This window comes from Anguilla anguilla, chromosome 15 (assembly GCF_013347855.1).
Source record: "Anguilla anguilla isolate fAngAng1 chromosome 15, fAngAng1.pri, whole genome shotgun sequence".
Taxonomy (NCBI): domain Eukaryota; kingdom Metazoa; phylum Chordata; class Actinopteri; order Anguilliformes; family Anguillidae; genus Anguilla; species Anguilla anguilla.
Genome location: NC_049215.1, coordinates 5,080,857 through 5,093,670, shown reverse-complemented (window position 1 = coordinate 5,093,670; position 12,814 = coordinate 5,080,857). Strand labels below are relative to the sequence as shown.

The following is a 12,814-nucleotide window of genomic DNA, read 5'->3' as shown; positions in this document are numbered from 1 at the left end:
TTGCGTTCCAGGACATACTAACTAAAATCCAGACAAAAATGAGGAATTAGTTTAATTTGGACAGTGAGACACCGAAGAGAGACCCTGCATTCAACAAGGCGCTAACCGGTGATTTCAAATTGAAGCTTCTATTTTGTTTCCAAAAAAGTGATTTTTTCACTGTGGATTACCCAGGGATTGTTTTTAAAAGTTAGAACCAAATAGTACATTTATTAAAATGATTTTTGAACAGCCAAATGATTGTCAACTTACTCATTTTCTTGGTGTCTTCCCCTTTGGTAGCCATTTGTGTTACATACCTTTACAGACTGTTGGGTTACGTTAGCGATCATTTGTGGTGAACAGGTTAAAAAAAATTTTTTTAAAAGTCTGATTATGTTCTCGAATGTTAGCTGTCATTAAGCCAATGTTCAACCATGTTGAGTACATGTCTGCATTGTGAACATGAACTTAAATAACAGCTCCGGGCTCCCAGTATACCTCATGGTGACAACGGCACCGACTTCACAATCTTTCACACGTACTGCACTTTCGAACTGCCCTGTGCCCACTGTCCACTGTCAGGGACGCGCGTTATAAATGAAATGGCTGGAGGAGGCCAAACTGAAGGACACTTGTTGGCAGTGGGTTAATCACAGCTCAGGTGTGAAAAGCAGCTACACGCAGGTAGAGCACCTGTGCAGGTCTCACCCAATCAGCCACCGTGGGTGCGCATGTTTACAAAACAATAGAAAAGTTGATCCGAGAAAAAAAGTGGAAATAGAACGCTGCATCATGTTTGGGCTTCCTGTGTGATTTTCCTGAAGTAGAGGTGGCTGGCCGAGGTGGGGGAGAGGGAGGGGAGATGGAGGTGGGGTTGCTAGGAGAAGTCCCACATGCTTTCCTCCGAGTCCACAGGGGGGGAGGGGCTGTGGCAAGAGGGGGCGGGGGGACAGGATATGGGCGTGTCCTGGGGGCTGGAGAAGGGTACGGCAGGATACATCAGGCTGAGGAAGGAGTCTCGCGTGTGTCTCTTAACCTGCAGAGCCACGTGCATGAGCACGCGTGCACACACACATACACACACAGATACCATAACACACACACACAAACATACACACACACACACACACACACAGATACCAAAACAGAACCACATACACACACGCACACACAGATACCATAACACACACACACACACACAGATACCACCACACGCATACACACACAGACACACACACGCACACACACAGATACCACAACACACACACACCACAACGCACACACACACGGATACACACACACACAGATACCACAACAAACACACACACACATATATAACACAAAAAAAACATACAAAACAACAACACAGCAGCAAGTTACGAAGGCAGAAGACATACAACCGACACCGTTTAACAGACATAAGACGAGGGTGTTTAAAATTAAAAAGAAAGAAGGAAATGATTCTGCAGGCTGTATGAGGAGATGAGGAGACCCACCTGTCTGAAGAAGGCATGAGTCAACAGTGCTGAGGCAGAGGGCCTGTGTGGTACAAGAATACACCTGCATCACACCTACGTCACATGCGCATCACACCTACGTCACATGCGCATCACATCCACACCTACATCACATCACATTCACACTGCATCTACATCATACCCACATCACACCTACATCACATGCGCATCACACCTACATCACATCCATATCACATCCACACCTACATCATACCAAAATCACATCACATTCACACCGCATCTACATCATACCCACATCACATATATATCACATCCACATCACACCTACATCACATGCGCATCACACCTACATCACATCCATATCACACCCACACCTACATCATACCAAAATCACATCACATTCACACTGCATCTACATCATACCCACATCACATGCGCATCACACCTACATCACATCCATATCACATCCACACCTACATCATACCAAAATCACATCACATTCACACTGCATCTACTCATACCCACATCACATATAAATCACATCCACATCACACCTACATCACATGCGCATCACACCTACATCACATCCACACCTACATCATACCAAAATCACATCACATTCACACTGCATCTACATCATACCCACATCACATATAAATCACATCCACATCACATCCACATCACATCCACAACTACATCGCACCTAATTCATATCAAAATTACATCCACATCACACCTACATCATATCCACATCACATCTACACCACATCTACATCACTTTCACATCATATCTATGTCACATCCACGTCACAAGTCATATACTGAGAAACAACAACCAAACACCATCACAACATTCTACCTACATTGCAACCATCACATCAAAATAATACCATGCATTCATTCACAGCTTTCAAAACCCATGTCAAATACCCCTCACCCCACTTCCACAATCAGAAGGTTCATATTACACATTGAGAACCAGATGACTACACAAGGCCAGAGTCATCATATAACACTGGTTCAGAAAGTAAAAGCCCTCCCCAGTATTTTGTTCCAATAACCTGGATTTGCTAATTAGCACAACTCTTCAGCCAGGAGGCAGAACTCATTAGTGATATCAGCTGGCTGAGTTTATGGGTGGAAGAATCACACGGCAGGACTATTACTTTCTGACCCCTGGATTTTCCACCTCTGTTTCACCCAACACGTTCAGATCCAGACAAGCCAATCACACACTGAAACAGCTGGGCAGATCAGCTCACCTGCGGTCCGGCTGCGGCTGCAGACACACCTCGACCAGGTTGTGGAGGGTGGCGGAGTGGTTCTTGGGGGCGGGGCTTTGGGGGCGCTCGGTGGTGGCGGTTCGGGTCAGGCTCCCCGTCGCCACGCTCTCCCCGATGCCGGAGTCCACCCCGGACCGGGACACCTTCAGCCCCCCCAGCTCCCCCAAGGGGAAAGGGGTCACGTCCAGCAGGCAGCAGTGAGACCCCCGCAGCTTCTGTAACAGCATCTGCATGGAGGAGGGGGTGGGGGGGCAGAGAGAAGCCTATTATTATATTACGTCACATTATTGGCTTATCCAGAGTGACCTACACAACGGTCATTTTATTTACTTGACACACCATCTCTTTATGCAGTTGGACACTTCCTTGCCTTGTCAGGGGCAATAACAGATGCCCCAGCCCCACCTGGGATTTGAACTGAAATTAAGGGCAGGTCCCTAACCATTTTACAGAGACAGAGGGGTGCAGTGTCAGTATAGGGGTACAGAGGGGTGCAGTGTGTTTTGGGGTACAGAGGGGTACTGTACCTGAGTAGGGTGCATATTCTGGAAGGGCACCCTTCCACTGACCAGCTCACAGACGACAATCCCCAGACTGTAGATATCTGACTTCTCTCCGTATCCATGTAGGTCCTGAAGAGAGCAGTGGTACAGCCCTGACTTAGCACAATAAGGCTGTTCCTCAAGAGCGCTCACTTAGCACCGCGTGGCTGTTCCTCTAGAGCGCTGACTTAGCACAGAGAGGCTGTTCCTATACAGCCCTGCCTTAGCACAGTGAGGCTGTTCCTCTACAGCGCTCACTTAGCACCGCGAGGCTGTTCCTCTAGAGCGCTCACTTAGCACAGAGAGGCTGTTCCCATACAGTGCTCACTTAGCACAGTGAGGCTGTTCCTCTACAGTGCTCACTAAGCACAGTGGGGCTGTTCCTCTAGAGCGCTCACTTAGCACAGTGGGGCTGTTCCTCTAGAGCGCTCACTTAGCACAGTGGGGCTGTTCCTCTAGAGCGCTCACTTAGCACAGAGAGGCTGTTCCCATACAGCGCTCACTTAGCACAGTGAGGCTGTTCCCATACAGCGCTCACTTAGCACAGTGAGGCTGTTCCCATACAGCGCTCACTTAGCACACTGGGGCTGTTCCTCTAGAGCGCTCACTTAGCACACTGGGGCTGTTCCTCTAGAGCGCTCACTTAGCACACTGGGGCTGTTCCTCTAGAGCGCTCACTTAGCACACTGGGGCTGTTCCTCTAGAGCGCTCACTTAGCACAGAGAGGCTGTTCCTCTAGAGCGCTCACTTAGCACACTGGGGCTGTTCCTCTAGAGCAGTGGTGTCAAACTCGTGCCATGGAGGGCCGTGTGTATGCAGGTTTTCATTCCAACCAATTAATGCTGCCTTAATTGAGTCCAATTACTCATTCAGTCATATGCGTTTAACTGCATTGAAGCACAGAATATAAGAACATTTTTATTTAGACAATGCGGGTCACCATAGACGTCGGGTCACCATTGTGCACAAACCTGCATCCCTAATTCAGCAAATAATTTAACTAATTATATAATCAAGATCTGAGGCTGGAATGAAAACCTGCATACACACGGCCCTCCATGGCACGAGTTTGACACCACTGCTCTAGAGCGCTCACTTAGCACAGTGGGGCTGTTCCTCTAGAGCGCTCACTTAGCACAGAGAGGCTGTTCCTCTAGAGCGCTCACTTAGCACAGTGGGGCTGTTCCTCTAGAGCGCTCACTTAGCACAGTGGGGCTGTTCCTCTAGAGCGCTCACTTAGCACAGTGAGGCTGTTCCTCTAGAGCACTCACTTAGCACAGTGGGGCTGTTCCTCTAGAGCGCTCACTTAGCACAGTGGGTGTGGTGCTCTCACCTGTCTGAGCAGCTCAGGGCTGAGCCAGGGTAGCAGGGCGGGGCTGTGTTGGGGCATGTCGAACACGGTTCTCACTCTCTTGCCGTCACGCACCATGCTGTAGAGGCTGTGGAGGCCGGACAGGTACACGTGGCCCTCACCTGACAGCAGGATGTGGCTCGCTTTCACACCCCTGAGGGAAGAGCACAGGTCACAGGCCAGCCCGCACACCCTGCCTGGGTCTCATCTGAGCCTATACCTAAGCCTATATCTGAGCCTCTACCTGAGCCTCTACTGGAGCCTTCCTAAGCCTATATGTGAACCTATATCTGAGCCTGTAACTGAGCCTATACCCATATTATCAGCCGTGCCTCTTCTCTCCCTCACCTGTGCACATAGCCCATGTGATGCAGGTACTCCAGAGCCTTCAGGACACCGTGCAGCAGGTACGCAATGAGAGACTCACTCATCCCATCAGGGAAATAGGTCCTGAGCAGAGCATCAGCAGAACCTGAGAGAGGGAGAGAGAGAGAGAGAGAGAGAGAGAGAGAGAGGGCGAGAGGGAGAGCAAGCAGTAAGTTCATCATGAGTTAGTTATATATTTTTATGTGTGCAGGGGCATCACAGTCGGGGGAATAGTGGAACTGATTACCCAGGGGGCCCCAAGGCATGGGGGGGACTCAAAGGGACCGGACTAAAAAGCTTGCTTTGGTCTATCATTTGAAGGGGGCCCACAGAGACTGCATACGCACAGGGCTCAGAATTTCGTGCCACACTACGTGTGCGCACGTGTGCGTTCCAAAATAATCTGGCAGCGCTAAATAGCACCTGTTATGCTAACGAAGTCCGTTTGACTCCTTAAGAAAGGGAAGACGGATGAAGCCGGGATCTCTAAGTTGTGTGTTTTGCAGGTTTAACCTGGTTCTGGATAACTGAAACCTATTTCTGGAACGCCTCCGAGTATGCCTCTAATTACCCATTGTCCCATTTCGATAATGAGGCCTGAGAAAAGCGGACCTCCATTAGCGATGCGCCCTAGCGCTCCACTCTCACTTCCTGCAGTCACAACAAGCCCTTAACAATCCCAGCAGCGCGTCATTCATCATCTGGAGAAATACATTACATTCTGTTACAGTAAAAAGGCAATATTAAACAACCTACTGCAACAGACATACATTTTTTTAATATTATAGAAACCCAATTGTTATTGTCATTATTACTCGTTCCCACAAGTTTGCACACGACTGTGATCACATTGTGAAGCCACACGTTAATATAGTTTTTTATTTTTTATTTATTTTACCTTTATTTAACCAGGTAAAATCAGTTGAGAACCAATTCTCATTTACAATGATGACCTGGCCAAGAGGCATCAGCAACAGTAAATAGGTAAAAAAAGTCAGCACAAAACAACGCATACAGTACAGATACAGTACAGTACAACATACAGTATGACACGACAGTACATAAGAAACGGCAAAAGACGGCATAGGTATATAGCTGGCTGTTTTCAGGAGACATTTAGTTTCCCTTGGTACAGAAACCTCAGTCATGCTGCATCTGGGACCCGAGTCTGCAACCACCCTGGGAAAGAGTCCAGTTCCCTACGTTCTACACCGCCATCGCCCATGCCAATTACAGTACAGGCCTGGCAGAGCATCACCAAAACAGACACTCAGCACCTGGCGATGTCTATGGGTCACAGACTTCAAGCAGTCATTGCATGCAAAGGATATCCGACAAAGTCCCAAACATAACTGCATTCATTTACATAACATTAATATGTCCCAAACATTAAAAACCTGAAATAAAAGGGGGGGGGGGGAGGGCTATGTATAAAAAGTCCTGAAATGTCTGCACCGTGAAACCAAAATTTATAAAATACCCTGAGAATCTGCACATCTACCACAATTTGATTTTTTAAAATTCCAAATCTAAAATTGTGGAGTACAGAGCCAAATCAAGTATGTGTCCCAAACATTATGGAGGGCGCAGTGCTCCTTGCTGGCTCTGACTCCCACAGTGCTGGGGTTAGGGGAGGGGGGCAGGGGTGGTGACTCGGGGGGGGGGGGGGAGAACGCCGAGACGGAGGAACCCACCGTAGCTCATGAGCGGCGTGAGGACCCACAGCTGGCAGGAGCGGCCGAACACCAGGCGGGAGGTCAGCAGGTTGGGGTGCAGGAAGAGCCGGGAGAGCAGCACCTCGTTCTGGGTGGGAGAGGAGAGGGGGGGGAGGGCAGGCGGTTGAGGTGAGAGCGGGCCGGCGTGGGTACATTACATTACATTACAGGCATTTGGCAGACGCTCTTATCCAGAGCGACGTACAACAAAGTGTATAACCATAACCAGGAACAAGTATGACGAAACCCCTAGAGAGAAGTACCGGTCCAAGTACAGGGAACAACCGCATAGTTCAGCTTGGACCTTGAAGGTTAAACTGATTAACACTAGCAACGAGAACGGCAACAACGCAGTCTATGGACAAAATACAAGCAGTAGGGTACAGGCTGGCACGGGTACGGAGGCGGCGCCAGGCCTCACCAGCAGCTGCAGCAGCTCGTCCTCGGTGCACTGGTCCAGGTCCGTGCTCTTCAGCGCCACCAGCCTGCCGGAGGGCACGTGCCGCGCCATGCACACCTGGCTCAGGTTGTTGAAGCCGCGACCTGTTCACACGGCGCCCAATAAGGTAGGGCCGGGGGGGTGGGGGGGGGGGGGGGGGGGGCAGAGAACATTCACTTCTCTAATTCTCTAGTGTAGGGATATCACTGTACAACATCTCCTATTGTATCCGTTTTTCTTCAATTGGAACAAAACAAGCCTGTCACCACGAGGCCTTGTGGGAAATCAAAGAACACAGGAACACAGAGAAACAGGAAATGAGGAAACATGGAGGAACAAAGCGTATCTCCCGGTTACCCAATTAGAACCAAAATGAAAATACAAAAATAAAAAAAATAGAGAAAACGAGAACAGGAAAACAATTCTAAACACCGAAAAATAACAGTCAATAAGCCAACGCGAGAGTTCTCAGCTTTCCTATTACATGCAGATCCAGCGCACAGGGGAACAGCAGGAGAAGGTCTCCTTTCCAGAGTGAACGACAGATAAAATGTGTGAGAAACTATGCGCGGGACACAGGGGGCTACTGCAAGCTGTAAGACAGGTGCTTCACAGAAGAGATATACAGGCGCTTACACTCCAGTCACCTGGGCAGGACGGAGTGTAGCACAGTGGGTAAGGAACTGGGCTTGTAACCGAAAGGTCGTAGGTTCGATTCCCGGGTAAGGACACTGCCGTTGTACCCTTGAGCAAGGTACTTAACCGGAATTGCTTCAGTATATATCCAGCTGTATAAATGGATACAACATGTAAAATGCTGTGTAAAAGTTGTGTAAGTCGCTCTGGATAAGAGCGTCTGCTAAATGCCTATAATGTAATGTAATAATGGGCACTGAAGGGAAAGTGCACAGCTCTACCAAGGGCTTGCCCCGATAAACTCTACTGCCTGAATCGAAACGCTGTGGGAAGCCATTACATAATCCCTTTAGAAACAGCTGCGCGGCCATGTGAACTGGGGGAAGCGGTCCTCCTAGGGGAGTGACTGGTGCAGCTGGCCCCACCTGTCGAAATATCCTTCCCCACGGGAGAAGGGGGGAGGGGCCAAAGAAGCTGCTCCGACAGAAACGGCTGAGGAGACGGAGAGAGACGGCACCTGCTCTCTGTACGTCGCTCTGGATAAGAGCGTCTGCCAAATGCCTGTAATGTAATGTAATGTATGGCTACCTGCACCTTCACACAAAGATTCATAGTGCTTGCCACACAACACAATTCTGCAGGTATAGACAGTGTAAAAATGAAATGTGGTCTTTTTGCATGTAAATATAATAATAATAAATATACTTCACAGCAGTATAAAAACAAATAGATTTCAATATGTGAAGCAGGAATTGCAATTCTTTAAATATAATTTGAATATATGCTTGCAAATTATGAAGTGCTGTAATATTTTGATAATGTTTCAATGAAACAGGATAAATCTGTTGCACAATATTAGGTGCGGGGTGGCAGTGTAGTATGATGGGTAAGGAACTGGTCTTGTAACCTACAGGTTGATTCCCGGATAGGACATCGCTGTTGAGCAAGGTGCTTAACTTCCATTGCTTCAATATCCAGCTGTATAAATGGATGTACTTTAAAAAGCTGAGTAAGTTGCTCTGGATAAGAGTGTCTGCTAAATGCTTGTAATGTAATGTAATGCAATGTGTAGTAGTGCAATGTGGTTTCTCACTAATCATTCCTATTCAGACACAAAAAGCATAGGAAAGCAGTGCCAGGAACATTCCACTCCCATTGATAAAAAGCTGAATCAAACTGCACACGTGCAATGCAGCACTGGCCTAATGTCTGAGAGCACAGCCTGGTCTTCCCCCTCCCCCCCCTCCCCCCCTCCCTCCTTCCTGCTTCGCTTCCATCCCCTGTCCATGGGGAGGTGTGAGGTCAGATATACCGCACATACCACCACCCCTGATAGGAAGCGTGCTATGATGACATGCTCAGCGCCACAGACTGGATCGCGGAGAACCATCTGGAAGCTGAACGAATGGGGGGCCGTGCCAGGGTCCAGTGGGAAACTGAGGTTCAGTGAACTACCCTTCGGAAACATCAAACAAACACACTGTGCACAGGAGCAGAAAGCACACAACAGCGCTTCTAGGCTCGAAAATGACTTAAAGAATTAAGGTAGCATTATGGCCAAGCATGGGTCAGTGGACATAAACTCATAGCTTAAAAAGCTCTCAGCCTAAGCACTTCACTTTGGAACAAGCACTTCTGAAAAGCACCATGCACAGTAGCCTAAAGCACAGTATCCACAATGCACAGAATTCCCAATGTTTCTTCCATTTACAGAGATTTCAACGTATCCACTATGTCACATTGTAAAAGGCAAAACCCCCTCCAGCATAGGGTATAATAGAGAGATTCAGCACTGAGCTGAGTATGTAGAGCTCTGCCACTGCCTGAGGAACAGGAAGTGACATCAATGAACCTTTGAGTGTACTGACCTCTTTGGGTTCTCATGTAAACTCCTGCTCTAAGTGCATGTCTGCTGGTGGTGTGTAATTCCTTTTTTTTGCAGCACAGTCATGATTGCTATTTCAAATCGGACCTCTCGATCCATTATGGTAAAACAGCCGCTCTGGCAACACAAGTACGCTTCTGTCTGTCTGTCCAATCAAACTGCCGGAGAGGTCAGCCACGGGGGGAGAGAGAGAGCTGGGACTCACCCAGCTCCAGCAGCAGCTGGTAATGCGCGGCGTCGGCGGAGAGGTCGGCCATGTCATCTCGGGCGGCGGCCTTGCGCGGAGCGCTCGCGGAGAGATCGCCGCTCTGCGGAACGCAAAGACGCGGGACCGAGTTACAGCGTCCGCCCGTCACCGCCGCCCCCCCTCCGCGGGGGGTCCCCCGCCCCCCGCGATCGCAGCGTCTCTCTCAGGAAGCGGCCTCAGCAGCTCAGCCCCCTCGCACTGACAGACACGGGGGGAATGGCGAAGGAGGACAGAGCTGACATGGACACAGTGCTGATGGCCAATGGCAGGAGCTGATGGAGGGGGGCGTGAAAGCAGCAGGACTGCGGGTTCATAGCTCACCGTAAGCTGGAACACTGACTGTTTGAGTGGACTCCCTGCATAGTTTTAACAGCAGCTGACAGGTGGTGGCGCTGTAGCGCTATCCTGGTCAATGAGGCGGAAGGTGGCACAGAGGGGCCGGGCCGTACCAGTATCTTACAGAGGGGGCACTGCTGGGCTGTGTTGCTGGCTGACAGAGGGGTCACAAATGGATTGTACCACCAAATGACACAGCGAAGGGGGGCAATGTTTGACTGTACCAATAGCTGACAGAAGGGAGCACTATCGGTCAGACCTAATACATTTTTCACTGAGTGGGGGAGCACTGACCAAGTACTGGTGGCTGACATCCTCATACTGGTCCTCTATGGAGATGGACTGGACCTGGGTTTGGGAGATGCAGGAGCAGTCCTAGGAGAGAGGGAGGAGGGGTGAGAGGCCCAGTACCCAGGGGGGAGAAGATTGGGGAAGAGGGGGGTGGGGGTGGGGGGGAGGGGGGGGAGAGACAGCCAGGCTGAAACGGTGTAGGGGGGGTGGAGAGGGAAGTGTTCTGGGAGACAATGCTGAGAGGACAGAGCTGAACCAGAGAGTTTAAGAGGGGGAGGAACTGGCTGACTGCCATTTCCATCATCAAGCTGTGATCCAGAAAATATTCACTATTAAATGCATTACTGTGTCCAATCGGCTGACACAAGCTACAGCCATCCCACTACTAGACAGGATTGTTTACATCGATGTAAAAAAAAAAAAAAATTGATAGAGGATAAATGTAACATACAGAGGTCAATATACTCGTACAGGAAAACAGATAGAATTTCACCCGGGTTCGAATTCCGGTCACTTTCTGCCAAGACGTATAGGAACTAAAAGCTCATTAATATCAATCAATACTACACTGTGTAGCCTACTACAAAAACAGTTCTGACAGAGAAAACATTGAAATCTCACCAAGAAAGACATGGAATCCTTTTCTTCGTTCGAATCACTTCACGCAAGGGCATTTATCCTTTAGCACGAGACGCTGAAAACGAGGGGAAGAGTGTTAGACTGCCGGTGAAGAAGAAGAAATCAATGGCAAAGCGAGCTCCCATTTCATATGCCTCCCGAGTTCCGGTCGCTAATTCCCCACGGCTTCGTCCTTCTGAATGTGGGGTAAACGCTGCAGTGTGCGTGCTCACTCTGTTTGGTTCTTACCTGTTTGGCGTTAAAACGGTTCTGATTTCGCTGCATGATCTCTGAGCACGGACTTCATCTGGCTTCTAGAATCGATTTTCTTATCACGTCCTTTCGGGCATAAGAGGGTAGAGCAAATAAGATTAAAAGCACTCATCTTCAAATTTTACTTAATGCAGAATAACGGTACGGACAGAATACCAGTCGCAAAGGCTGTCAACCCCGTCTTCAAGTACATAATGCTACCAAGATGCTCCCGTTAATAGTACACGTTCCTTTGCAAACAAATGTAGCCACAACGAGCATACCAAGGGCACAATAGGCTATACATATTATTCAATATTTATATAAAAACAATGCATGCATAATTATTTTAGAACACAGTTGGTATTTGTGGTGAAACGTCTGCACAACAGCCCGCTCGGTTCGATGAAGCGCATGAATGAAGCTCGCTCCCCGTGTGCGTCCCCTGAATGAGAAAAGGGGGATTGAGGACGGGGACGGCGAACCGCCTGTTACTTGTCCCTATGTGCTAAACTGTATCAGCATTTTTGTTATTATTGTTGACGGGACGTCGCTATGGTGAGGGACGATGGGGGGATTTTGGATGATTTGTGTATTAGCCTGTTTGTGTACAGATACCCCCTACGAAGTCTTCTTTTGTCTGTCTATAAGTCCCGTATTCATTTACATTTGTCTAAAAGTGTACACGTTGGCTACCACCAAGAGAAAATACACTAAATGTCTGATCGGTGGGGCGCCCTAACACATAAAACCAGCGAAAGTCCAGTCAGATGTGGATTAATTAAGTATAAAAAATGAATAAGAAAAAAATTTGAGAACTACACTGTGCAACGGTACAGTAACCAAAAGAACAATGGAAGGGTATAGCTGACTAGCGTAGGCATATCAATGTTGAAAAACATGTCGATAGAATTAACATTTTCCGAGTGTTTTTAAAAATCAAGTAAACTTCTTTTCTTTGTATAGGCTACTAGACGAGACACCACTGCAAGTCACAACTGAACAAAACTGCAACACATTTTTCAGTCAACAAAATTCGAGCTTCCTTGCTAATTTCACAAATATGCCAAAGCAACAAAAGTGGTTTAAACTTTAACTGAAGCAATACTCACGGACATATCTCGACTTTGCTTCAACATTTGACAAACTAGCAACCTTTTCACTTTGAATTTTAAAAATGATTACATATGTTCCATTAAAATTATATCACAAAAGTTTAAAAAAATGTAAACATACTGAACTTCAAAGTGATTAGAAGCAACGTTCGCTAATTTGCGAACTAGAAATCTCAGGCTTCAGAGCTGTTCCCAGCTGATTTGACAGTGACGAAAGGTGTAAGAGGACGCAACGTATTGAAAATAAAAGTCTCTTTGTGATGACGACATCACCTCAC

The 12,814-nt window shown here is 48.1% G+C and overlaps 1 protein-coding gene across 4 annotated transcripts; it reads right to left on the bottom strand.

Annotated features, from left to right (window-relative positions):
• On the bottom strand, positions 1–12,797 carry stradb (STE20 related adaptor beta). 4 transcript variants are annotated; one of them, XM_035394808.1, is made up of 13 exons: positions 12,658–12,797; positions 11,419–11,508; positions 11,173–11,245; positions 10,555–10,635; positions 9,883–9,985; positions 7,139–7,260; positions 6,697–6,805; positions 4,985–5,108; positions 4,619–4,790; positions 3,271–3,375; positions 2,723–2,970; positions 1,479–1,521; positions 1–1,018 (listed from the first exon to the last, which is right to left on the bottom strand). In XM_035394808.1, the coding sequence occupies exons 3-13, from the start codon at positions 11,182–11,184 to the stop codon at positions 860–862; spliced, it is 1,278 nt and encodes a 425-aa protein (XP_035250699.1). In that variant the 5' UTR covers positions 11,185–11,245; positions 11,419–11,508; positions 12,658–12,797; the 3' UTR covers positions 1–859. The 4 variants fall into 4 exon arrangements, with proteins under 4 accessions (XP_035250699.1, XP_035250698.1, XP_035250700.1 ...); XM_035394807.1 differs by having other exon boundaries at positions 12,534–12,771; XM_035394809.1 differs by having other exon boundaries at positions 12,663–12,765.
• Positions 12,798–12,814: the final 17 nt, after the last annotated feature.

What these genes read in the sequence shown, in the direction of transcription:
- stradb (XM_035394808.1), bottom strand. An exon ending in ACGAGCTGCTGCAGCTGCTG is followed by an intron (nt 6,806 to 7,138) that starts GTGAGGCCTGGC and finishes TCTCCCACCCAG; the next exon opens with AACGAGGTGCTGCTCTCCCG. An exon ending in CACATGGGCTATGTGCACAG is followed by an intron (nt 4,791 to 4,984) that starts GTGAGGGAGAGA and finishes CTCTTCCCTCAG; the next exon opens with GGGTGTGAAAGCGAGCCACA.